Below are 24,389 nucleotides of genomic sequence, written 5' to 3'. Positions count from 1 at the left end.
CTGGCAGTTGGACACGGGTTTCACGTAAACGGACATCTCCATGGCGACTGAAAGCTTTTCGTTCACTTGATGCTCAGGATCCTACTTTGCACAAGAGCTCTAAAATAATTTAACCCTTAATTTTCATGTTCACTTGAGCACCTTATTCTTTGTTTTTTTAGGATTTGTGTTATCATGAGGGGCCTTTGATCTTCTTAAAAAAGATTTAGTCCATTTCATAAACTTATATTTTCTGGTTTTTAAAAAAAATCAACAACTATCCTGACAGATGATCTCTTGATGTGTTCATTTTTTCAGTATTTGAGAAGAAAACCAATTTTATTGTTCTCAATTAATCTTTTTACCTGTTATTTGAATTTTCTGTACCTTTATTTGAAACCTTAAAAGACAAAATTATCTTCTGCATCTCAGCATACAATTCATCTGAGTTCTAGGCATTCAATGTGTGAACTTACTAGTTTACATGATTCTGATTTAGCCCTTGTGCTATCTTAGATGACCCCACCCTTGCATTGACGTGTTCTCCCTACCATGACAAAGGTGGAGAAAGGTGGAAAAGTTTCATGTAATCCATGGACACCAGTGAAGATCACAAATCATTGAAGAAAAATGGTTCAGCACACTGTCTAGTGGGTCTAGATGGCCCAACTCCCAATGTTAAAGTGCCTAGTATAGCACAAGGGTTACATAACCTAGGTGGGAATTTTGTGTTTTGGTGCTGTTCACTAAGAATTCCTTTGCTCTGAGTTAAAATCTACCTGGATCGTCCTGAAGGCTGACCATCATTACTGCAGATGTAGGCCTGCTTTGTACAATCAACATGCCTGTTTGTAGGCCTACCAAGTGGAGGAGGTTTCTTCTCAGTTCAGAATTTTTTTTTAGCTGACTTTATGTGATTTATAATTTAAACATAACAATGTTAATCTTGTTAAATTTGTTCTATAAAGTGGGTACATGTTAAAGAATCTTGTCTTTAATGTAAAATGTCTTTGTATTGTATTTTGACCCCTTTGCAGTGGTTCAGCCCAAAGTTTTATTAACCCACTGAACTGTGATTGCTAGGATTTGTTCCTCTATTCCATTGAAAGAGAGGGAAATAAGAGCTTTCTGTGGTCATAGTTTCATTTGCTGGTGATTTACTCTCATTACTGCCACCTCGGTTAAAGTAAGGACTTTTCTCCAAGTGAATCTTACACAACTCACTACAACATGAACACTAACCTTAAACTAATCTTTAATGTCTTCAAAGAGTCTTGAAGACCTGATAAAGAAAGTCATATAAAGTACATAAAAAACTAAGCTAAGATAAACTTGGTCTATCTCAGGAAAGTTTATCTTAAAAAGTCTTAATAAAAGTAAAAAAATACAGAATTTGTGGAGGCAGGCATGTAAAATACAGATTTTGTTTTGTTGAAACTCAAAGTGACTGGTAAAAAAGAATTTAAAAAAGTGTTAAAAAAAGACAAGTTTTAAAAAAGTGAAAACGTTTTTCTTTAACTCAGATTTAAGATCAGATACCTCAAACATTCATGTCTGTATTTTTGTCTTTAAAGCAGATTTTGTTCAGCGTGTGCTACCACTAAGAATCAGATGTTTACCTTCAGAGATCCTCCCATGAGCCTTCAAAGGCTAAAAGTCTTTCTTGGTTAGGTTTTTAAATTTTTATGTCTATCCATCTATCTTTCTAAAACTCAGAGCAAGTTTGCCACAAGTCTGAATGGAAAACTTTTTTCCCCACCATTTTTCCTGTTTTATAGTTGTAATGGGCAAAAATAATATACAAGAAAAGAGTGGACAAACGAATTCACGTATTTAGTCAATAATGGACTTCCTGTGAATTCACAGGCACATTTTTAAACACTTGTATTAGTTTCCCTCCACTTTTGTCATTAGGTCTTATTATTTTGTTTATCTTTTAGTAAGTCATTCATGCATACACTAGCATGTGGATCCTGTTTTCTCCTAATAATTCACCTTCTCCCTCCACAGAGGTTCCATTTGTTATACATGTTTGGATTTAATTTGGTAAGCTATTTTATTAAATGAGCACAACATGCATTAACATTATAAATAGACATACATCGTCCTCTGATTCATACATGCAAAAGTAAATTACAGCTCACGAGTGCAGATTGAAAAAACGGTTCACTGAAAACAAAGTTTTAGCCACTGTTTTACTTGGTTGCATTTTATGGCTTTTGTTTGCTTGTTCTGTGCCATTTCACAAATAAAACTAGTTAAACTTTACAAACTCATTTTGCTGGAAAACATTTGAGTGAAAATCAACCTAAATTTTGTCCATAGAGGACAAAGCAAATTTAAGACTATTTACAAGCTCAGATGGTTTTTGATATAACTGAACATAAAACACATTTTTAGAGCCAAACTGGTGGTTTACAGACCTCAGGGAGGAATTAAAGAGATGACTCAAACAAGAAGCTGCCTGAGTATTACTGCCTGCTGTATGACTAATGCAGAGTGCTTGAGCACGACTGAGTCCTCAATGAAAACATCGACATGCGTTGCTGCATCTTTTGAAGCTTGCTGGGATCTTGTTTTGTCACTTCATTGATGGAAGATTTAACATTTCTATTCTCAATTGAATTAACTCTGAATGACAATAAGCATTTTGAGCACAGTTTCAAAGTTTAAGTCCCATTTTGTGATCACACACTTAGCAAAATTTTACAGAAGGGGTTCACCCTTCTGTAGTCAGTCTACAGTCACAATTTTGGTGGCTTTACATCCCCGACCTCTTTAGCGAGGAGACATTAGGTCCCATTTTCGGAATTTGGATTTGCGGATTTGAGCCAATAAGATGGCAACCTCACAGCTGACTAAAAATGTGATGTAGTGCAGAAATCGTTTTGCTAAACAGGAATGTTTTGAGTCTAGATTTGAACCTTAACACAGTAAAGGCCTGTCTCACAACCTCAGGGAGACTGTTCCAGCTTTTAGCAGCATGAGATTGAAACGCTGATTCTCCTTGTTTAGTCCTTACTCTGGGCACCCGCAGGAGGCCGGTCCCTGAGGTCCTCACAGTCCGAGATGGTTCATATGGCGCCAACATGTCAGAGATGTACTTTGGTGCAAGGCCATGGAAAGACTTGTAAACAAGCAGAGCTGCCTTAAAGTCTATTCTTTGAGCTACAGGAAACCAGTGCAGAGACCTGAGCACAGGACTCATGTGATGGTACTTGCTGGTCCTAGTTAGGACTCGAGCAGCAGCGTTCTAGATGTACTGAAGCTGTTTTAGAGCTCGTTTGGGGAGGCAATGAGCAGGCCGTTACAGTAATCTAACCTAGTGGAGACAAATGCATGAATAAGTATCTCCAGGTCTGGCTTTGACACTATGTTTTTGATTTTGGCAATGTTTTTTAAATGTAAAATGCTGCTGATGTTACTGACTTGATATGGCTGTTAAAGTTCAGGTCAGAGTCCATGATTGACCCTAGGTTTCTGGCTTGATTTGAAGGTTTTAGAGACAGAGTGAAGGTAACTGCTGACACTTTCACTTTGTTTCTGTGGACCAAAGAGGATGACTTAAATGCCTCATTGCCTCCTGTGAGACCTAATGTGTGTTGCTGTCAAAACACTGCGTCAGCTGTGTCATGAATGAACATGTGATCTCAAAACAGAAGAAAAGGAAGATCAAGTTATTGATGTATTGTATTTAAGTTTATATGTTGAATAATAAAGGAAAATAAATGGGAACCAAGCTGTAGCTTTATTAACCTAAATATTGGTAAAAGTTTCATTAAAGAAGCTAAAGATCATTTTTAAAATTGTAAACAAAAAACATGTCCTTGTGGGGTGTACCAGAATACAATAAGTTATCTGACATTTTTTTATTTTAGTATATAATCACACTTTTACTTTACGTCAAATGAAGGAATTTTCCTTTTGCCTAATTTCCTACAGGACTTTAGTCAAACTGTTACTTAAGGTATGAAAATTGTCGGCATGAAAACTTTCTGGGGACAATTCAGTCCCATTTTGACACAATCATAGTTCCCTAAAGAACATTTAATCTACTCAATTAAAAAAACACAGCATAAGCAAGTAAAAAATTTAAAAAGGTTTATTCTTTTCAGCATGTTTTAAAGTCTGCAAGAACATTCACAGAGCAGCTCTGAGCAAATGACCATCAAGTAATGACGCCACATTTAGGGGAATCAAGAAAAAGTCTAAGCTTGATGAGCAATAAATATTAAAGATAACATATAACTCAAAAGCATGTTTTGCCAAGTAAGAAATGAAAATATGTTGTATCTCATGAATTACTGATAGGTTTTCTGCAGACCAGCACTTTTTCTTTCTTTTATTTTTATTTTTTTTACAGTGGATTACAGTCACTAAAAAGATTCATCAAATGAAACTAAATTCCTGCTATTCCATTTGAGATCTGAGAGCTGCACTTCAGCACTGTAGCCATGTTTTGCTCATGAAGCACTTGCAAAAGTTAGGGTTGAATATGTTTGGGCTTCAGGGACAGCAGCGAATCTACAGAGGTCAGGCTAAAAATTCCTTTGCTCTGCAAAGTTTGGCTTTTTTCCTGCTGCTGATCACTTCCTTTCATTCTTTCCAGAAAAGAAATACAAGTGGCCTTTTCAACTAGCAGCCAAGCAGTGGAAATGCTGGGCATAACATGACATGACCTTCTGAATCATTGCTGGTGAAAAAACAAACTGAACCTCATGCTTGACAGTCATGAAGATCATAAACAAAATGTTTACATAAATAAATAAATGTCTAGCTAAATCAGTGTTTCCGTGTGTATGCTAGTAGACTTCCCTTCATCAGTAGGCGACTGTCTAATTCTATGATGGATTTTCACATCTGTGGCAGCAACGAGATCCAGCTGTGAGCAGATGTAAGGCTGCTCTGTCAACACTTAAAGCAATGTGTTTAACAAAGACATGCAGGGAGATACGTACGAATGAAATGAACATGTGGTAATTCGGAAATCTTCTTGTCAGCTCCTGAGGCTTTTTGCTGTGGTCTCTGTGCCAGATCCAGGTGCTCACAGCTGGATCTAAAAGAAGTTTTTGGTTACATCAACAAAAAAGTAGTCTTTACCCGTCTTGTTTCTTTAATCTAAAGAGTGTTGCAACTATTAAGACTCATTAAATGAAATATGTACCATTAACTCCTGTGAGATCTAAGCAGAAATGAGAACACTTGCTTTTTTCATTTTTTTGAAAAAAAAAAGCACTGTAAACAAGTGGTTGTGTTTATGTTGTCACTGCTGGTTTCTGCAGCCTTCAAATCTAGATAACACTGCTTTTTTTATTTTTTTGTTTTTTTTCTTCTTAACATTGTTTTTTGCTCATTTTATTGTAAGATTAGATCTAAAAATTCAAGTTAAGCGCAAAACAAAGATTTGTTTTAAAAAATCCACAAATGACATAATTTGACTTGAATATCTTATCTGGATTTTCCTCTCTTGCCTAAAAAAATAAAAAGACACATTTCTTAGACCAAAAATTGCTCTGCTGTACAGTTAAAAATATTTAAAAAATGCTTGAGTCAGTTGAAAAAAAAAAACATGACCTCATTCCTCTGTGGATGCATTGCTTTAATCTGTCTTAAAGCATGACCTCATACACCCAGCAGGTTTTTGTCCTTTAGTCGGCACAGTGTATTCAATTATTGATGATCGGCTCCAACATATGAGGCACATTCTGTAGGGGTCTTTTTACGCATTGTTGTTGCATTTCATGAGTCATTTACTATTGTGATGTTAGTAGAATGCCACTCTGATGTCAGATTGGACTCCCAACCAATTATGACGCAGCAATTTTCTCATTCCCTAAATTAAACTACATTTTCAGTTTCATTACATCATTCCGCGCCGATCATTCATTTTGGGTTCTTGGGCAAGACCCTTCGCGCCACTATGTAGCCACAAGGGGGAGCAAGTCTGGTTCTCCCTGTGCCAGTCCCCAGCCTGGATGAAACACAGGATTGTGTCAGGGAGGACATTATAGAAGCGATTCTGTAGCATAATTAAAAATAAAAGTCAAAACCAGAAATGCCTTTTCATTTTCAAAATGAAGCTGCATTTTTTGACTCAAAATTAAAATGAAACAGCAATCCACCAAAAGGCTTTTTCATTTTCTTCTTCAACACCGCTTGTTCTGTCACTTAATTAAAATGATAAAGAAAATGGTATTTGACATTTCATTTTCAAAGAGTTCTCTGGTAAATGTGTAGCAAAATTCATTTAGAAATGTCCAAATTGACAATTGAAATGGATTAAACCAACCAGCAAACGTTTAGCATAGCAAAATCTGCTATAGCTGTTGATGGGGCTCCAGCTGTCATCGAACAGCAAAATCAGCACGAAGCTGCAAATAAATATGTAAATATGTAGGAATTACATCATCCTTTATTTTGTTCTGGACACCACTGGAAACACAAATTCCTATGATGGTTTCTCAGATCGTAGTAGCACTTCTGCCTTCAGCGATCGGGAGCTTCGCGCTCCGCAATGCGAAGGCAGCTGCCGGTCCGAAGAAAAAAAGCTTGTCTGCGGTGCTTCCGAAGGAGGACCGCAGAAGGGGGAAATGCTGCTACGTAGTCCTGAGAAGCTGTGTACAATCATCAGAAGTTCACAACCATTACAAAGCCCTCTTCTCTGCCGCTAACACAAAGCTGCACTGCTCCTAACATGTCTGTGTCTCTTAGCAGCCGGACATATGGAGAAAGCACTGACGTCATCGCCCCGCCTCCCCGCTGGAAATGCTTATTCGAATTGAATAATGCGCCAATGTTCGCAGAGTGGATGTTAAAATGAAAATGCAATCCCCTCTTTGCATTTTCGTTTTAATTATGACACAGAATAAGCGGTTTTTAAGTAGTAAATAAAAAGCATTTTGAAATATTGATTTTTCATTTAAATTTTGAGTCATTTGATGCAGTTACATTTTAAAAATGAAAAAGCATTTCTGTTATCTTTTTTTAAAATGAATTTTGCCACCCATTTACCAGAGAACTTTTTGAAAATGAAATGTCAAATACCCTTTTCTTTATAATTTTAATTAAGTGACAGAATAGGCGCTGTTGAAGAAGAAAATGAAAAAGCATTTTGGTGGATTGCTTTTTCATTTTAATTTTTAGCCAAAAATGCAGCTTCATTTTGAAAATGAAAAAGCATTTCTGGTTTTGACTTTTATTTTTAATTATGCTACAGAATCGCTTCCATTGGACATGTAAAAATGTCTCCTAAACCGCCTGTGTAAATCAGTGAAAGCTGATTCGCTGTGGTGACCCCTGAGGGGACATGGCGAAAGGTGAACAATTCAATTCAATTCAATTCAATTTTATTTGTATAGCCCAAAATCACAACAACAGTCGTCTCGATGGGCTTCGAAGTAAAACATGAAATCAGAAGGATCACGAATACAAAGAGTTCAATAGAAAAATACTAAAATGAACTAACAAACTGACTAAGCTATACTGGCATCCCTGCCCTTAGACCCCCCTTCGCTGTAAGGAAAAACTCCCAAAAAAACCGGATTCCGGAAAAAACGAAGAAACCTCAGGGGTGCCCACATGAAGGAGGGATCCTCCCCCAGGACGGACAGGCGATTTACCAGAAATCTTAGAGAAGAATTAACTTATCTAAATCTACAACTACATATATAAAAGTCCAGCAGACGAGCTTCATCCAGCCGTGGTTGTGGGGACAGTCAAAGGCGCGAGTCGAGCCGGAGACAGGAACCACAGCCAGGTGTAGGAGCAGGAGCAGAGACGAGGTACTCGGTCAGGTACAGAGCAGAGACGAGCCAGAGATGAGCCAGAGGCAGGATCCACAGCCAGGTGTAGGAGCAGGAGCAAAGGCGAGGTAAACGGTCAGGAACTGGAGCACGGATGAGCCAACTGGAGTCTGGAAGCACTCCCACTCCCCAGGAGGGGAGAGGAAAAGAGGGACAATACATGAATCGCACTGCACCAAACAGAGGCATGGAGAACTAAATGATAAATTATGATCAAGAATAGAGGAGAGGAAGGGTAGAAGTAAAAAAGGAAAGAGGACAGAACCCCAGTGCACCATAGTTACCCCAGCTTCAACTTCTAGCAGCCTTTTAAAAGAAATAGTTATTATTAAGTTTAATTTAAACAAACTAACATTAAGTTAAATAATCTCTGAATACTAACCAATCTGACAATAAGCCTGTCCAAAGAGGAATGTTTTCAGTCTAGCTTTGAATGTAGAAACTGAGTCGGCCTCTCTTACATGAGCTGGGAGTTTATTCCATAAGACAGGGGCTTGGTGACTAAACGCTCTACCTCCAACCGTACTTTTACTAATTCTAGGAACCACAAGCAGTCCTGCATTTTGCGAGCGAAGTGTTCTGATTGGTTGGTAAGGGACTATGAGGTCCTTAATATAGGACGGGGCCATTCCATGTAAGGCCTTATAGGTTAACAGGAGGATCTTGAACTTAATTCTAGAATCAACTGGGAGCCAATGGAGCGAAACTAACACAGGAGTGATGTGATCTCTTCTGCTAGTTCCTGCTAACAATCTAGCTGCTGCGTTCTGAACAAGCTGGAGACTTCTTAAGGAACTCTTAGGACACGCTGCTAACAAGGAGTTACAGTAATCCAGCCTCGACGTAACAAATGCATGGATGAGTTTTTCAGCATCACTCTTAGAAAGTATATTTCTGATCTTAGCAATATTCCGCAGGTGAAAAAAGGCAGTTCTACATGCCTGAGATATGTGAGCCTTAAATGATAAATCCTGGTCAAGTAAAACCCCAACGTTTCTAACTGTGGAATTGGGGGCTATACTTATGCCATCCAGGGAGACTATCTGAGCAGACAGAGCATCTCTAAGGTTTTTAGGACCAAGTATAATGACCTCAGTTTTTTCTGGGTTCAAGAGGAGGTAATTAATTGTCATCCAGGTCTTGATGTCACTGATGCAGGCGTTGAGTTTCTCTATCTGGTCATTCTGGTCAGGCTTCATGGATAAATACAACTGCGTATCGTCGGCATAACAATGAAAATTAATGCTGTGTTTCCTGATTATGTTTCCTAGGGGTAGCATATAAAGCGTAAACAGGATCGGTCCCAAGACTGAGCCCTGTGGGACTCCATAGTTGACTCGAGTGCACTGAGAGGAATGGCCATTTACATTAACGAACTGATACCTATCAGACAGATAGGATTTAAACCACTGGAGAGCAGATCCTCTGATCCCTATGTCCTGCTCTAATCTATGGAGTAAAATACCGTGGTCGATAGTGTCAAAGGCTGCACTGAGGTCCAACAGGACCAGAATAGAAAGTAGTCCCTTTTCTGAGGCCAATAACAAGTCATTAGAGACTCTAACTAGTGCAGTTTCCGTACTGTGGTGGGGTCTAAACCCCGACTGAAAGTCTTCAAAGTGGCTGTTGTCCTGTAGGTGGCAGTAAAGCTGCTTAACTACAACTCTTTCTAGGATTTTAGAAATAAAGGGCAGGTTTGATATCGGTCTATAGTTGGCCAAGATGCTAGGATCCAAACTGGGCTTTTTCAGAAGAGGTTTAACAACTGCATATTTAAAAGACTGTGGCACGTAACCCGTTTCCAGAGAGGCATTTATCATTGTTAATATGGGATCATTAATTAGGGGAAAAGTTTCTTTAAAAAGTCTAGTGGGAATTGGGTCTAACAGACACGTTGAGGATTTGGAGGACGTAATAATTGATGTTATTTCCGCTTGATCCACAGCAGTGAAGCAGTCTAATGTTACAGAGGTTTCTATGGATGCCTCCATTTCTACCGCTTCAGCCTGTTCTGGGCTGATAGTAGGAATAACTTGATTTAACTTATGTCTAATATTTGAGATTTTACTATCGAAAAATGTAAGAAAATCATCAGAGCTGAGAGAAACAGGAACATGTGGTTCTACTGAGCTCTGACTGCGAGTTAATTTAGCTATAGTGCTAAAAAGAAATCTTGGATTGTTTCCATTCTCTGATATTAAGGTTGAATAGTACTGGCTTCTAGCTCTACGCAGAGCTTTTTTATAATTTAATAGGCTATGTTTCCAGATATCCAGAGACTGCTCTGAACCAGAGCGGCGCCATTCTCTTTCCAACTTACGGGTTTCTCGTTTAAGAGAACGAGTTTCAGCGTTAAACCACGGTGCTACTCGGTTTTGTCCGACGAACTTAGGTTTCAAGGGGGCAACAACATCGAGTGTACTCCTGAGGGCTTGTAAGGCATCATTAACAAAGTGGTCATTTATACTAGGACTGATACTATGGGAGCTGGTCTCAGAGTATTTTCTCAGAATATCACTAAGTACTGGCTGAACTGTGTGTTTAAACTCAGACACAGAACGGTCAGTTAAGGTTCTTCTAAGCTGTTTCTTATTCACTGGGGCAGAAGGATGTTCCAGTGTAAGCTGGAAGGTAATCATAAAGTGATCAGAAATGATGGGGTTAAGAGGAAGGACACTCAGCTGGCTGATCTCTATACCATGGGTTAGAACAAGATCCAGGGTGTGCTTATGACAGTGAGTGGGTTCATTCACACTTTGGGTGAAACCAACATCATCTAATAAAGCTGCAAAAGCCGTTCCTAGGCAGTCACTGGGGTCATCAACATGAATATTAAAATCCCCTAATATTATAATTTGATCAGAATCTAAGACAATAGTCGATAGGAAGTCGGAAAACTCAGTTAAAAATTCTGAATATGGGCCGGGGGGGCGATAAATAATTATGAGTAAAACAGGTTTTCGAGTTTTCCTGTTTGGGTGACTTAAAGACAATATGATGCTTTCAAATGAATTATAAGCATTTTTAACTTTAAGGCTGAGAAGTAAGCTAGACTGTGATATTACTGCCAAACCACCTCCTTTCCCTGAAATCCTGGATTTCTGATAGTTAGCATAAGTGGGGGGGGTTGCTTCATTCAATCTAACATAGTCATCCTGATGGAGCCAAGTTTCTGTTAAGGCTAGAAGACTGAGGTTGTTATCAGTAATTAACTCGTTGACTAAGAGGGACTTGGAGGAAATGGATCGAATGTTTAATAAACCGCATTTAATGACATCATAATTCTGCTTGTGAGAACTGCTGTCTGTCACTTTAAGGTTTCTATGACGCGCTCCTTTCATTTGTCTTTCAGCACATAAGCTAAAGCTAGGACCTGCTTGACTTTCCCTGCATGGGTTTTGCACCGGCACTGACCCTAAGGGAGGCTCAGAGGAGCGTTTTACACTGCTGCTCTGCGCCCGGGTCTCGTCTCTGGATTGTCAGGTTAACAGACTAAGGCTAGCAGAAATGTTTCTAGAAAGAAGAGCGGCACCGTCCCGGGTGGGATGGACGCCGTCTCTCCGCATGAGACCGGGCTTCCCCCAAAACGCGCTCCAGTTATCCACAAAACCAACGCCGTTTTCTGGGCACCATCTAGAAAGCCAGCGGTTAAATGATGAAAAGCGGCTGTACATTTCATCATTGACTAAGTTCGGCAGGGGACCAGAGAAAATTACAGTGTCGGACATCGTCTTAGCCAGTTTACACACCGAAGCTACGTTTAACTTAACCACCTCTGACTGTCTCCGTCGGGCATCATTACCGCCTGCGTGAATCACGACTCGACGGAACCTGGACTTATTCTGAGCTAACATCCTAAGGTTCCCCTCGATGTCACCAACTCTGGCCCCCGGATAACACCTGACTGTAGCCGCTGGGAGCTCCACGTTTCTAACTTCAGAAGAGCCTATAACCAGAGTTGAGTGTTCAGCGGGTGTGTCGCTGAGGGGGGAGAACCTATTACTAACGTGGAGTCTCGGGTGCTCTAAGTTTTTGCGTTTAGCACTATGTTTCCTCCCAACCGGTACAAACCCCTGACTGTCTCCCGGCTGTTGGGAGGGCGCTGGGGTGCTAACTAAATTAGCCCTGGTAGCGCGGCCCGCGCTACGAGTAACGACCTGGCTAGCCGGCTTAGCTTCCACTGTGCGGAGCCGCGCTTCTAACTGCTCCAGCCTGGCCTCCAAGTCTAACACAAGACTACACTTAACACACCTACCGCTATCTTCACTAAAGGAGGCAGGATCATCACTAAACATATGGCACATGGGGCAGGAGAGAGGAGGAGAGGCGGAAGGAGTGGTGGTGGCCATACTAGGTTCTAAGCTAAGGCTAGCGGTGTTTAAGTAAAGAGAAGTGGTTTATTTAGCAAAATGAGAAAAGTGAACAGCAAGCGGTTTAACAGTGGTGAATTCGCTAATAAAAGGTACTAGATGTGAATATTAACCCAGATAACCCTTAGAGTAAGCAATAGTAGTAAGGCTAATGCCAAACAAGAGGACAGCAGTCACACAACAGTCACACAACTAGCACTGGGAATAGCTCACCCGGAAATGACGTCACATGCTTCATGTCGCTCTGAGGAACCGCTCCAACACACCAATTCTGATTGAAACAACAACATCATCACGGATAAAAGGTTTGACTTTTTCCAAGACAACTAACTTAAATCTGTCCTTTAAGTTAAACGTGACACAAATTGACTGAATTGCTGTCATACTAAAAGCATAAAAGATAAATCTAACAGTCAGACTTGTGGAAATTGTGTGCATTACACTAACAAAGATTTTTTTTCTAAGAATGTTCATTTTATTTTCCATAAAATGTGTTCTCATCCCCCTAGAAAGTATTTGTTGTCTTTATATGGCTAAAAAAAATGAAATTACACCATTTTCTTTGGTTTTCTTTTAGGAGGTTTATCATAGACATAGATATATCATCTGTGACTGTTTTCTTTTGTTTTTCATTGTAATTGAAGCTATAACACGTTACCATATTTCAGCAGACATTAACTACCTGGTTTTGTCTTTTTCTTTACAAATGAGAGGATTTTGCTTTTTTTTCTCTGCATCCCTAGTCTGGATGTGTGGAAAACCAGATCCCTTTACTCTCCAGCAGCCACTGCAGCACTCATCAGTGCAGGGATGCCAGGCTTACGAAGAATAACGAGCCAAATCCATCTCAGTAAAGATCTGTGGCTTTAGAAGCTGAAGGGATGAAGCACCATTGTGACGCAAACTGATATCATCAACAAATCAATCTCCTCATTACTGCAGAGGCCGTTTCATGCATCCACGCGATGACGCACCGTTTCTACGTCATAAAGTTTGATGGTGACTGCAGCTATTATTTCTCTGTGGCTCCCACATGCAAACTGAGACGAGGCAGCAAACCCCCAGGACTGAGATTGAAATCAAACTAATCTGTTCTAAAAAAAAAACTACAATAAGTTTTGAAACTTGTAAACAGACAACCTTCTATTAAATGACAACACACAGTAAAAACAAAGAGTATAATCCCATGTGGGACTGTGAACCAAGTTAATTAGGGTTTACACCTTAGGACACCAACTGATGAATTATCAGAATGATATGGGATAGTGCAATAACTTTAAACAAACACCTGATTTTGGAAATGCAACGTCCAGCTTCCAGTGGTCTTCATGTAAATACCCTAGTGTTTGTAGGCAAATACACAGAGGTTCACTGCAAGTTGCGCAATTCTGTGGGAGTCAGAAGAATTTCCCCAAGGAAGGGAACACAAATTCACAGGAAGCAGGCAGCTAGATCCTATGTGTGAGCCAGATAGTGGTCTTCATGTTGGCATCTTTTACCTATGCTTGTTAGTAATCCTTTATAGAAGTCTTATTTACCTGCGTGCATGACATATTGGTTTAAATCAGAGCAAGTAACTGACACAAGAAAAAAACAACAAAAATGTATCCAGGAGATGCAGTGTGGCGTTCATGTCATCAGTGAGTATATTGCTATACTCACACCAGGGATGTGACGCGCGTTTTTGAGTGCGCCAAAATCGCATTCTGAAATGTGAGTTTTGCAAAATGGTGTTTGCGCTGGTCTGTCACTTCTTGATACTAGCGCATGTCTACCACATACAGTAGGAAGAGCCTTGATGCAAAATATTGTCCCTGTTTAGCCAAAGATCAACTGGTTCAACTTTGAACACATCTTCAATGGCTTTTTTTTGTATGTAGATCCCAAAAAACTGACTTAAAAGCTTTCTTAGCTTTGCATGAACATGAGAGTTTTAAATGCGGAAGTTTGAAACTTGAATATACCTGTGTTTACATCCAACACATCGTGAAACACATTTCAACCTTCCTTATGAATGAACCTGTGATCACACTTCCTGCATGTCCACAAGTGCTAACATAATTTTCGGAGATGTCCTTGAACGCCTCACCGCGGGCTGTGAGCGTGTAAGAACAGAGGCGCTCCTCTGTCTCCTCACTTCCTTCAACTACGGGAGCTCCGTTTTTCTCCATTCTCACTCACAGGAAAACCTTCATCATCTTCAGAAGACTCAACTCTCCTGGATGATCTGGACTCGAGGAAACCCCGCGAAGTTCTCCAAGGATGTAAGAAGTCCGCCTGTTCCATCCACCCGCTTCTGTCGCTCTTTTGTCCAAACAGATGGAGGATCACTCTTCCACATCTGTCTCCTTACAGGTCAAACGTTCTCAGATTGGGTCATTTTTTATCTTCTAACCGGTTATAATGTAATCTCAACACTTCTCTTTTTCTGTTTTTTGATCACGTGTCACATACGTTCTTTTTCTCCCGAGCGCTTAGAATTTTAATGGAAGGAATTTGAAATATTTTTGAATTTCTTTTATTAAACAAAGTGAATTTGAGACGTGTTAAAAGTGCTGCTGCTTTTAGGTGACAGCATCGTGTTGAGCCTGAAGGTGACAGGGGGTGAATCACCCTAATGAAACACACAGATCATTTTCTAAAGTATAAGGCTTCTTTGAATAATTCTCCTTTTATAAATACAAATACATATTATAATGTGTATTTATTTATTTGTTTCCTTACTTCACTGTTGTTTTGATTTTTTTTCTTACAGTGAAGTCATAATTATAGTGATAAATCACCTTATTGAAATTATTTTTAATTTGTTCTTTATTTTTTTGCTGTGACAAACATCCAGATGAGAAGATTGGTTCAGCGTGGGCAGCCTTGCAAATCAGTGAGGAATTTTCATGTCTGTGTTAAATATTCTCTCATATTTGCATCGCTGTGTGAATTTTATTCATTACATAGATTGCACAGATCCTGATGTGTTTGTAGATGGTTATTGATGTGTCTTGGAACCACAGATCAAACAGTTATTTATGCAAATTTGGATTTTTATTTAGCAGTGTTTTGGGTTTTAATAAACTGAAAACATTTTCCAAACAAGGGGATTTTGTCTGTTTTGATGACAGATTATATTACAAACTTTTAGATTTATGTTTAAATAAACAGGTTGTAAGAACAGATTTACTGTTTCAACAGTGACTCTAATGTTATTTATTAAGGAGTTGGTCTCCTTCTTGCAGGTATAGCACTCCTTTTTCTTGGAAGGTATTTCAAATTCTGGAGTTTTTTAGAGCAAATACAAAGACTGTTTATTGTTTAGCATTAAGAAAAAAGGAGGCAATGATGCTGCAGACTTGTTTGTGACCCATAAACTTTGTGCTATCCTGGGCACTTTAACATTGGGAGTTAGGTCATCTAGACCCACTAGACAGTGCGCTGAACCCTTTTTTTTCAATGATTTGTGATCTTCACTGGTGTTCATGGATTACATGAAATCCTCTCCACCTTTATCCACCTTTGTCAAGGTAGGGAGAACACGTCAATGGTCATCTTGACCCCATAGGATAGCACAAGGGTTAAGGAGAGTTTATCTGAATAGTGTTTAGCAGGTTTGACTCATTGTCTCTATGGTGCAGTCAAGCTCCACTACACGGAATTTATTCAATAATTTTTTAGCAAACTGCCATATTCTGCTCAGAATATGAAGCCAACCAGGATTTTGCAAACTGTTTCAGTTTTCTCGATTGACCACTAGAGAGAGGTTTCAGAAAAAAACTGTCTAAAAACTCACGTACAGCATGTTTGTAAAAAGTCTTTCGATTAACAGTGCTTTAGTTTCTGTTCATGGCACAAATAAGTGCATCCTTTGTGCCATGATGTTGATTGACTAGGGGTTAGGGTTGTGCCGATGGACAATACCATCGTCCATCGTGATGGGTGAGTGACATCACGATGGAGAGACACCATCGTGATGCCACGCCCCCGCCACGTTTCGAGTCGACACCATAAGCCGCGGTTACATGTACAAAATATCTTGATGGGATCAATGGTCGGATTAGAATCCAACCGTGCACATGGGCCCAGAAAAATGTTTTCAGAATATAACAAACGTTCACATGGGTCGCACTTTCGGTCGGAATAAATCATTCGCACATGCGCAGTAGGGTTTGAAAAACCGAAAGAGGATATAAGTTCCGCCAAGCGGCTATATACATTGACATGTCAGCTCGGTAATATACGAGACGATCTTCTAAATAATAATGTTACGGTTATTTTGTTTGTTACTTTTTTTGTTAAAGTCACTTCCCTCCGTATATACTGGATCATCGCGGATGAGTCATTAGTTGGGAAATAAAATAAATAAAGTAATAAAGTAAAATAACGAGTAGCAATTATATTAGAACGAAAAATTAAAAATAGCCCCCGACGATATCGTCCATCCCGATGGTTGACAGCAAACATCGTCAACTGCCAATTTAGGGGACATCGCCCAACCCTACTAGGGGTGTAATAATACGCTAATATCTCAATTCGGTTCGATTCAGAATTTTATAGGGTTCTGTTCAGTACATTTCGGTTGAGTAGTGCTGTTTAACAAATCTGTCTGTCTGTCTGTCTGTCTGTCTGTCTGTCTGCCTGCCTGTCTGTCTGTCTGTATTTTTTCGGTACAAAAACTAAGGCAGAAAAAAATTACTTATAGAATGCATTTATTGGTTTTACATAACACTAAATAAAATTGACCTATGTAGGTGGTCTGCTTACTAAAATAAGAAAAACTATTAGCCGCCAGAAACCAAAAACTTTGGATACTTGACATTGGCCCGGAAAAAAACCTTTTAACTTGCACATTTTATTTCTTGTAGACTTGATTGTTACAGTCGGGTAATGCCGTTTTAAGTTCATTAACAGATTAGATTTGTCACTGTGGCATACGCTATCCTTGTGAAACAATGTCAACACACAGCATTCGACTTGTCCAATTGTCTTTGCCCTTTATGGATGCTGACAATAAAGCCAAAGGGTTCCCACACAGGAGGGCGTAAGGAGATGGGGGTTCCTCATCTCTGGCCTCGCGTCTACATTAGCCATATATTGATATGCTTACTGTCCATCACCTAATAGCATCTCGGAGGGAACTCACGGCTAACATTACTTCCGCCTCGGCGCAAAGTTACAGTAATACTGTGGGTTAGCCCTGCCTATAGCCACTAAGACTCATGGGAAGTGTGAAGTCTTGTGTGTTGAATTCTTCACCATCACTGAGAGAGCTAATGAAGAAAAGTGAGGTTAATGTTGTTACACTCTTCGTCAGTGTTCTTACTAAATAGGGTATAATACTGGAAAAGAGATGGAGCAATCTATTTCTCTGTCTACTCTCTATCTGAGACTGTTTTAGGGCGCATTGAGTATGAGGCTATGATAGTCAACGCAGCTTAGTTAACTGGCAGTTCGGCTCTCGTTTCCCCAATGTGAGTGACAAAGCAGGTGGGTCGATACAATGCATATGCGGGGAAAAAAAGAAAAAAACGGTACAGAAGTGAACCGAAGGGAAACTGCCATACCGAATTGGTTCAGTTCAACTACATGTATCGTTACACCCCCATGATTGACAGGTGGGTGGACCAATGCGTGGACCCAACAAGCTTTTCTTTGTCCCACCCAATTGCCCATTTTTGGAAGGTTGTTGATTTAGGAGGAGTAGTAGACTCCTCTTATGGGAGCCAGTTTAGCTCGTGCTGGTTTGCGGCGCCTTCCGTCCGTGAAACCCGGGTTCGACTCCAGGCTGCTCCCTGTTCCCTTCTCTACCTCCGCCGGTTCCAAGCCAGGTTAGAGAAGGTTGCGTCAGGAAGGGCATCCGGCGTAAAACATTGCCAAATTTACCATGCGACTTGTTTGCTGTGGCGACCCCTGATGGGAGAAGCCGAAAGTGGAAGAGTAGACTCCGGCTACACTTCCAGGCTCATTGTTGTTAAAATCCTGGAGGGTGACATGACGTGGGAGTATATAAGCCCACACTCTTTATACACGTTGCTGTGCAACAGTGGTGCTGGATTACAAAAACAAATCCTCCTTAATTGTTTTTACAAATATGAAAACACAATATGCTTTCATGCTGCTACCTTAGGTTCACATTTTGCTAAGAAAACAAGCCCAAGCCCTGAAAGTCCATGCCGGTTAAGCAGATATTTTCCCTAACCTAGACTCTCCCATCAGCCTGTGAAGCACTGAGGTGTGATTCATCACCCCAATGAACAGGTTTCCATTGCACAACATCCAGTGGTGTGTGACTCTAAAACACTTTGGGTCTTCTTAGTAGGAAAGCAGTAAATAAGTATACATCATTAACTTTTTTGTTGTTGTGGTTAAGAAAGTCTTGTCTGGACCGCTCTGATCAGGTTTCTTCCCAAGGGATGTAAAAGACACAGATGCATGTTGAAAAACTGATCTAAAAGTGAAAGGTAACAGCAGTTTCAGTTCAAAAACTGAAGATACAAACATTATTTTGGTAAACAGTTATTAGATTAATCAGGAAAATCAGTCTCTGGCTAATTTTGTTAGTTTCTCTTCCTGTTGTACTCTGTTTTTGCATTTTTAAATATATGTGATGCAAACAAAAAGACGTCTAATCACAAGCTTGCTTTTACCAAGTCAGGTCAATTACAATAAGCTGAATGGGAACCACAGTGAGGGGTGTATGATGTCTACACTAAACATTTGATAGCCTTTTTTTTACAGCACTGAAAATAATATCTAAATAAATGAAAATTATGAACTTTTTAACTGCAAAACAGCCTAGGACCCAAAATTCCAGGTTTGAATGTTTAAAATAAAAAGTGCCAGTAAGAAACAAATAATTTCTCCGTTAAAAGGCATTTTCATTTATTGTTTTAAATGCTAAATGAATTAAATATCTAGATTTTATCCATTTAGGTAAAAACCTTGGATTCTATCCTATTACCTCAAAGTTATTTGAATTTTATGCATTGATTCATTGACCATATGGAGATGCGTATCGAATCGTGTCGGAGGGAAGATACACACCCCTAGTGATCACCTTTCAGAGCCTCAGATGCTGCCAGAGGCCGTCAGCAGGCTTTGTTTTGGACATGGCGAGCACTAAATGCTGCACACGAGTGTATTTTACATGAGAACATAACCTACTGTTAAATGAATTTATTGTCTGCATTATTTGGACTCTGAAAATAGCTGTGGGTTAACTGATGAAATATTTAAGTGTCTTGTTGTTATTCACAGTGGAGCATCATTCGTGTGGAAAAGTAACACGGAGACGTCATAAACACAAACTCTTGAGGACGTTAGCTTCAAGCTGACAGATTGGTCCAGATGATTGCTACGACTCTATGATCGCAGAGCTCTAAGTGTTTTAGTGCCTGTGTTTACTTTAATGCACAATTGTTTGTGTGGGATATATCAATACCTGTACATATCTGGCTGCAGCACTTACTCTGTGTTTAAACTAGAAACTTGATACTGAAGGAAACAGATAGTAAATAAGTTGTGGCGTGTAAGTGATTCCTCATAGTCTGTGGTTCCTGCTGTGAGACTGGAATTAAACAAACTGTGGAGTGTTTTAACCATTAAGTAAAAGTGTCCGGTGCTAGCAGAAAAGGGGCATTAAACCTCCTAAAAAACGATTTATTGGAATTTTGTTTCATGTTTTTGATGCCATTTCTTTATCTATACTGTTACGGGTGGCCTTAATGTATTCTCACTTCTTAGTTTATCCTTCTTACTTACAAAATGACTTTTTTGGGGGTTCATCCAAATCTTGTTTGTGTTTTGAAGGCATAACTCAGAGCTAAACACCTACACTCAAATGATAACTTGGCACACAGGAGCAGTCAAGCTCTGAGATTGCTAGGTTGGTATTATAATCAATACTGATTTACGGTATATTTTATTCCCCAAAAATAGTTGCAAAATACTTACTAACACAGTGCTACTTGAAAGTTTTCTTATTCCTAGTTAATTTAGACATATTTACTTTTATATAACTAAAAAATTTCTTTTATTAGGAAAAGACAGAAGATTATGAGACAATGAGTCAAGGCTTCGTTACAAGAAAAAAATTATCAGCCTTAATTTACGTTTTAACATATTTAAAACATGCCAGGGGTATAAATAATTTCATGTGGGACTGTTGACGCTGGAAAGTCATTCTAGCTCAGGTGTTTCCGGTGCCAATAAACCGTTTTACGAGGTGTCACCCCGTTTTCTGTGTGATCCAAATGAATTATTTTTTGAGGAGAGGGCTGGAAAAGCTCCTTAGACTTTTGGGGGCAATTCCAGTGAAACTTTCAAACTAGGAACTCCAAAAATTCTGCTTTTGCATGTAGCTGAAATGCATCGTTATCAAATGCAGACACTTCCTGTAACCTCTGGAATTTTTTTTCCAGCACGTTTCCTCCATCCAAAGACCAGTCAAGACTTGTTCAATCTGCCTCAGTCAAAGTTCTGTAGTGCATGAACTCAGGGACACTGCAAATATGAGCAGATCAGTGGACCAGCAACACAAAATTATACTCATTGAATCACTTGTGTAACATTAAAAAGGCCTAAACAAACAAATGACAGCCATAAAAAGGACATGCAAACCTTTTCTCCTTTGCTGAACTTAAAATGTCCTTTCTAATAGAAAGCTTTAACATATTTCTGACTGTAGCTCATTAAAATCAGGGTTTAATATTGAGCAATGGTGTGTTGGTAGTACAAAAGTAAAAAACAGACATGTGGCTCCTTGTAACGGCAGCGTTTGTGCCAGATGAGTCATGACTTCAGGTGAAAAGCTGGAACAGTTTTCTTAATCATGCTTGAAACTCCCACAGTTTTTCTTTGTTAATTTTGGTGAAAGTTCTGCCACCCCCAGCTACGACAGCAGCTGCTCCACCTAGATCCTTTAGATTAGAGTTATTTGCAATATGTGTGGGATAGGTGGAGTACTTTCCCAGCAGTCTTCAATCTGCTGACAATTTTCTGTGATTATTGGTTTTTCATTTAGCTTTGCTGTCTTCTGTACTTGCATACATTATTGTCAATAAACTCTGCTTTGTCTTTTTTGTTTATCTGAGTACTTATTGCTGTCATCCTTCTTGACAGGGTTCGTGCAGCCATGCTAGTAGTCCTGATACAGATTCTCCTGATTCCCCATGGTGAGTTCGCCAACACCACAGCGGCTGCAGATCATCTTGTAATAGATGTGCTTTCTTTCACCTTTGCCTACATCTATTGCAAAAGCTTTATGAAACACACACACACACATGCACACACACAAACACACACACACAACACTTTAATCATGCTTTATTTGATAAGCTCCTAGATTTTAAGGTAACTTGGTTACAAACATTTGTAGTTATAATGTACATATTTTTGTTTTGGTTTTTTTCATTTTCTGGATAATCATTTGACTTGTTTTCTGGTGTCAGAAATATATTAGAACTGATTGTTTTAAATGTGAGGGTCTCATAAAAACCTGTGGAATCATTGGAGGATTTTGCTCTTTGGTTGCATTACTTTTACTTTCTTATTTTGGTTTGCAGTTTCTGCAGACTTTTGCGGGCAAGCAAAGCTGCAATGACTTTTTAGGCGAGTCCAAAGGTAAAATAAAATTCAATAAACTCACGTAACATCATTTTCAGGCAACAGAGTTTATTCATCTCAATGTCCCTCTAGGGGCTCCAAAATACCCCTCTACTTGCCCTTTTTCAACTTTTAAAAAAAGCAGGAAAATTTTCTGTTGACATTTTTTCTCCTATTTTTTTTGAGCGTTTGACAATGCTAGCAGTCCACAAATTAGGTACCAATTAGTTACATGGATGAGTATTAGAGTGGTATCTTAGTAAAAGTCAAGTTGAAAAGCTTTACTTACACTTATGAGTAAGTTTCCCTACTCTCTTTGAACAGGTGCACAGTATTTGAAGCCGGCCGACGGAGCCTCCAATCATTTGGGACCTTTGGGCCTCCCATGGCAAGATGAACTGTGCTGTGACTCACCTTCTGCTTACCTTGGTGAGGATAGAGGTGTCACAAATAGATCAAAGACGAATGGAACAATATCCAGCCTTCGGCACCTACCCAGGTGCAAATACAGGAGGTTGACACCGGAATCCCTGCCTCAAAAGCCCTCTGAAGGTAAGAGTCCATGTGCTGATGATGTATGTCTATGGTCAAAAAATGTTTGAGGAAACACGGAACAATTTCATTGAGCATTCTATCATCTGTATGAATCAAACGTCAGTGCCTATTTTATGACTTAGCATAATTTAGCATAATAAAGTTTTTGTTTTTGTTTTACAACTTTTCAGAATGCATTTAAATTTCCAAAATATGGATTTTATTTTTTATTCTAAATATGTCAAAACTGAGGTGTTCACTTCTATTGCCACACCATTAATTTTTGATAAAAAAACAACCAATGAAAAATAGCTGATACTAGGGTTGAGCGCCATTTGCCGCTTGCAGAACAGATAACTGCTGTGAAGTTGATTGGTTGTTGAATTATTTCATATGTTTCTCTGAACAGGATGTTGGTTTGATTTCTCCTTTATAACGAAACTCAGCATACTAACATGGAAGTGTGCTTTCATCTCAGGCAACTGTCTGGAAATTCTCTGCCAAATCAATGAAAAGTGGGAAAATCTGACTTGTTACCTTCAGCCTTCTAGAAAACTGGACACTGGTGGAATGACATTCAGCTTCCAGCAGCTGTGAGTTTGAACCTGCTACTTTCTATTAATTTGAGCTTTATTCTGTTGTTTTACTGTGGATTAGGATCTAAATACTCTTGGGACATCAGGGCAATAATTAGTTTTTCACGATTATTTTAATTTCTGTCTAGTATTCAACTATGCTATTTCAAGCTGCATGACTTTACAAAAAATGTAAGCTTTTTCTCTTGAATGTAATAAAAACATCTTCTGATCCCTATAGAATATCTTGTTTTATGTTATGAACTTAAATCATTCTTAAATAAGACCTTATAGGAAGTTATTCAAGCTATCCATCATTCCTTTGCAGGCCTGATAAAGATGGCACGGAGGTGAATAGTAATCCAGTTGTTTGTGAAGCGGAGGAGTCCTTTACATGCTCACTCCCCCTCCACCCTGCAGCGAGCTTTGTCACCACGGTTACCGTCAATCTCTCCAGTGTTGTGGCTCCACCAGTTTTGCTCATCATTCCTGCCAGACCTGGTAAAAAATACCAAAAGTATTCAATATTTGTTTTGTTGGGTTTTCTGTGAACGTCTTATTTCAGATGATTTTAAACGATTCATGACTTGTGGGTGTCACTGGACTTGGACAGAAAAAATAAAAAGCTGCAATAACTAAAAAAATTAAATAATCAATAAATGTGCTTTAAAAAACACCTTAAAAATCGAACATAGCTTGTTACTTGTTTAGTTTATCAAATGACAAAATTAAAGAAACATGCTCATGAGTCAATTTCAAAGCTTGCAACATGACTGCTTCCTCAAGTAAAAAGGATAACTACAATGCAAAGATGACAGACAACAGAAAAAGCAATGTAATATCATGTAAATAATACGTTTCTGGAGTTTTTCTAAAAGTTTGCATACTACTTTAAAAACTATTTATCGCCTTTATGTTTGTTGGAAAGCTAAAGGCCATTTTATCAATCTGCTGGTAAAATGACCTTGCCAATTTCTGTTCTGTAGAGGTATACTGGAACTTGGGCTTGTTTTCCCGATATCTGCTGTTCCCTGTGCGTAATTGGCTTCTCACTTTGCTGCGGCGGAGGCAGAGATTATGATGTTATGAATAAATTAGTTGACAACCCGTTCAGCAGTGTCTTTTTATTTGATAGGAATTATTCAAACTATTAGATTTAGCATGTTAATCTGTTTTTTGTGGGATACAAATTTAGGTTAAAAAAGAGGCTTGCATTAATTATCATACTTGTGTTTAACATTTGTGGCCATACTCTTTTAAGTTCATTACAGTAAAAGACAGAAAAAAAAGTACGTTCCCAGCATTCATGCTCTTTCAAAGGTCACAGCTTGGGATTTGGCTTTGCATGATAACATGGGACCCCTCAGTGTTTAAAGCAGAAAGATCTTTCAGATGTTTCTCCCTTAAAGCGGTCTGGACTGATGAGGTTAGAGAATGTTGTTCAGCTCTCTCAGGCAGATGTGAGAAGAATACTCACATCTGCTTTGAATGTGTTTGTGCCCTTGGAGAAGCTGGGAATTTTCTGCATAGGAGTGAGG

The 24,389-nt window shown here is 39.1% G+C and overlaps 1 protein-coding gene across 2 annotated transcripts in view; it reads left to right on the top strand.

Annotated features, from left to right (window-relative positions):
• The window catches only part of lepr (leptin receptor), a 34,484-nt gene that overhangs the window by 507 nt on the left and 9,588 nt on the right, over positions 1-24,389 (top strand). Inside the window, exons 1-5 of one of the 2 annotated variants that reach the window (NM_001160443.1) lie at positions 14,237-14,415; positions 21,260-21,312; positions 22,067-22,294; positions 22,755-22,869; positions 23,180-23,352. In NM_001160443.1, the coding sequence (NP_001153915.1) occupies positions 14,414-14,415; positions 21,260-21,312; positions 22,067-22,294; positions 22,755-22,869; positions 23,180-23,352 (571 nt within the window). In that variant the 5' untranslated portion in view covers positions 14,237-14,413. Of the gene's footprint in view, positions 1-14,236; positions 14,416-21,259; positions 21,313-22,066; positions 22,295-22,754; positions 22,870-23,179; positions 23,353-24,389 lie in introns of those variants that run through there. The other variant, XM_011474108.3, reaches the window with a different exon arrangement.

The sequence above is a fragment of the Oryzias latipes genome, chromosome 4 (genome assembly GCF_002234675.1).
Source record: "Oryzias latipes chromosome 4, ASM223467v1".
NCBI lineage: Eukaryota > Metazoa > Chordata > Actinopteri > Beloniformes > Adrianichthyidae > Oryzias > Oryzias latipes.
This window is presented reverse-complemented; position numbering and strand designations above follow the sequence as displayed.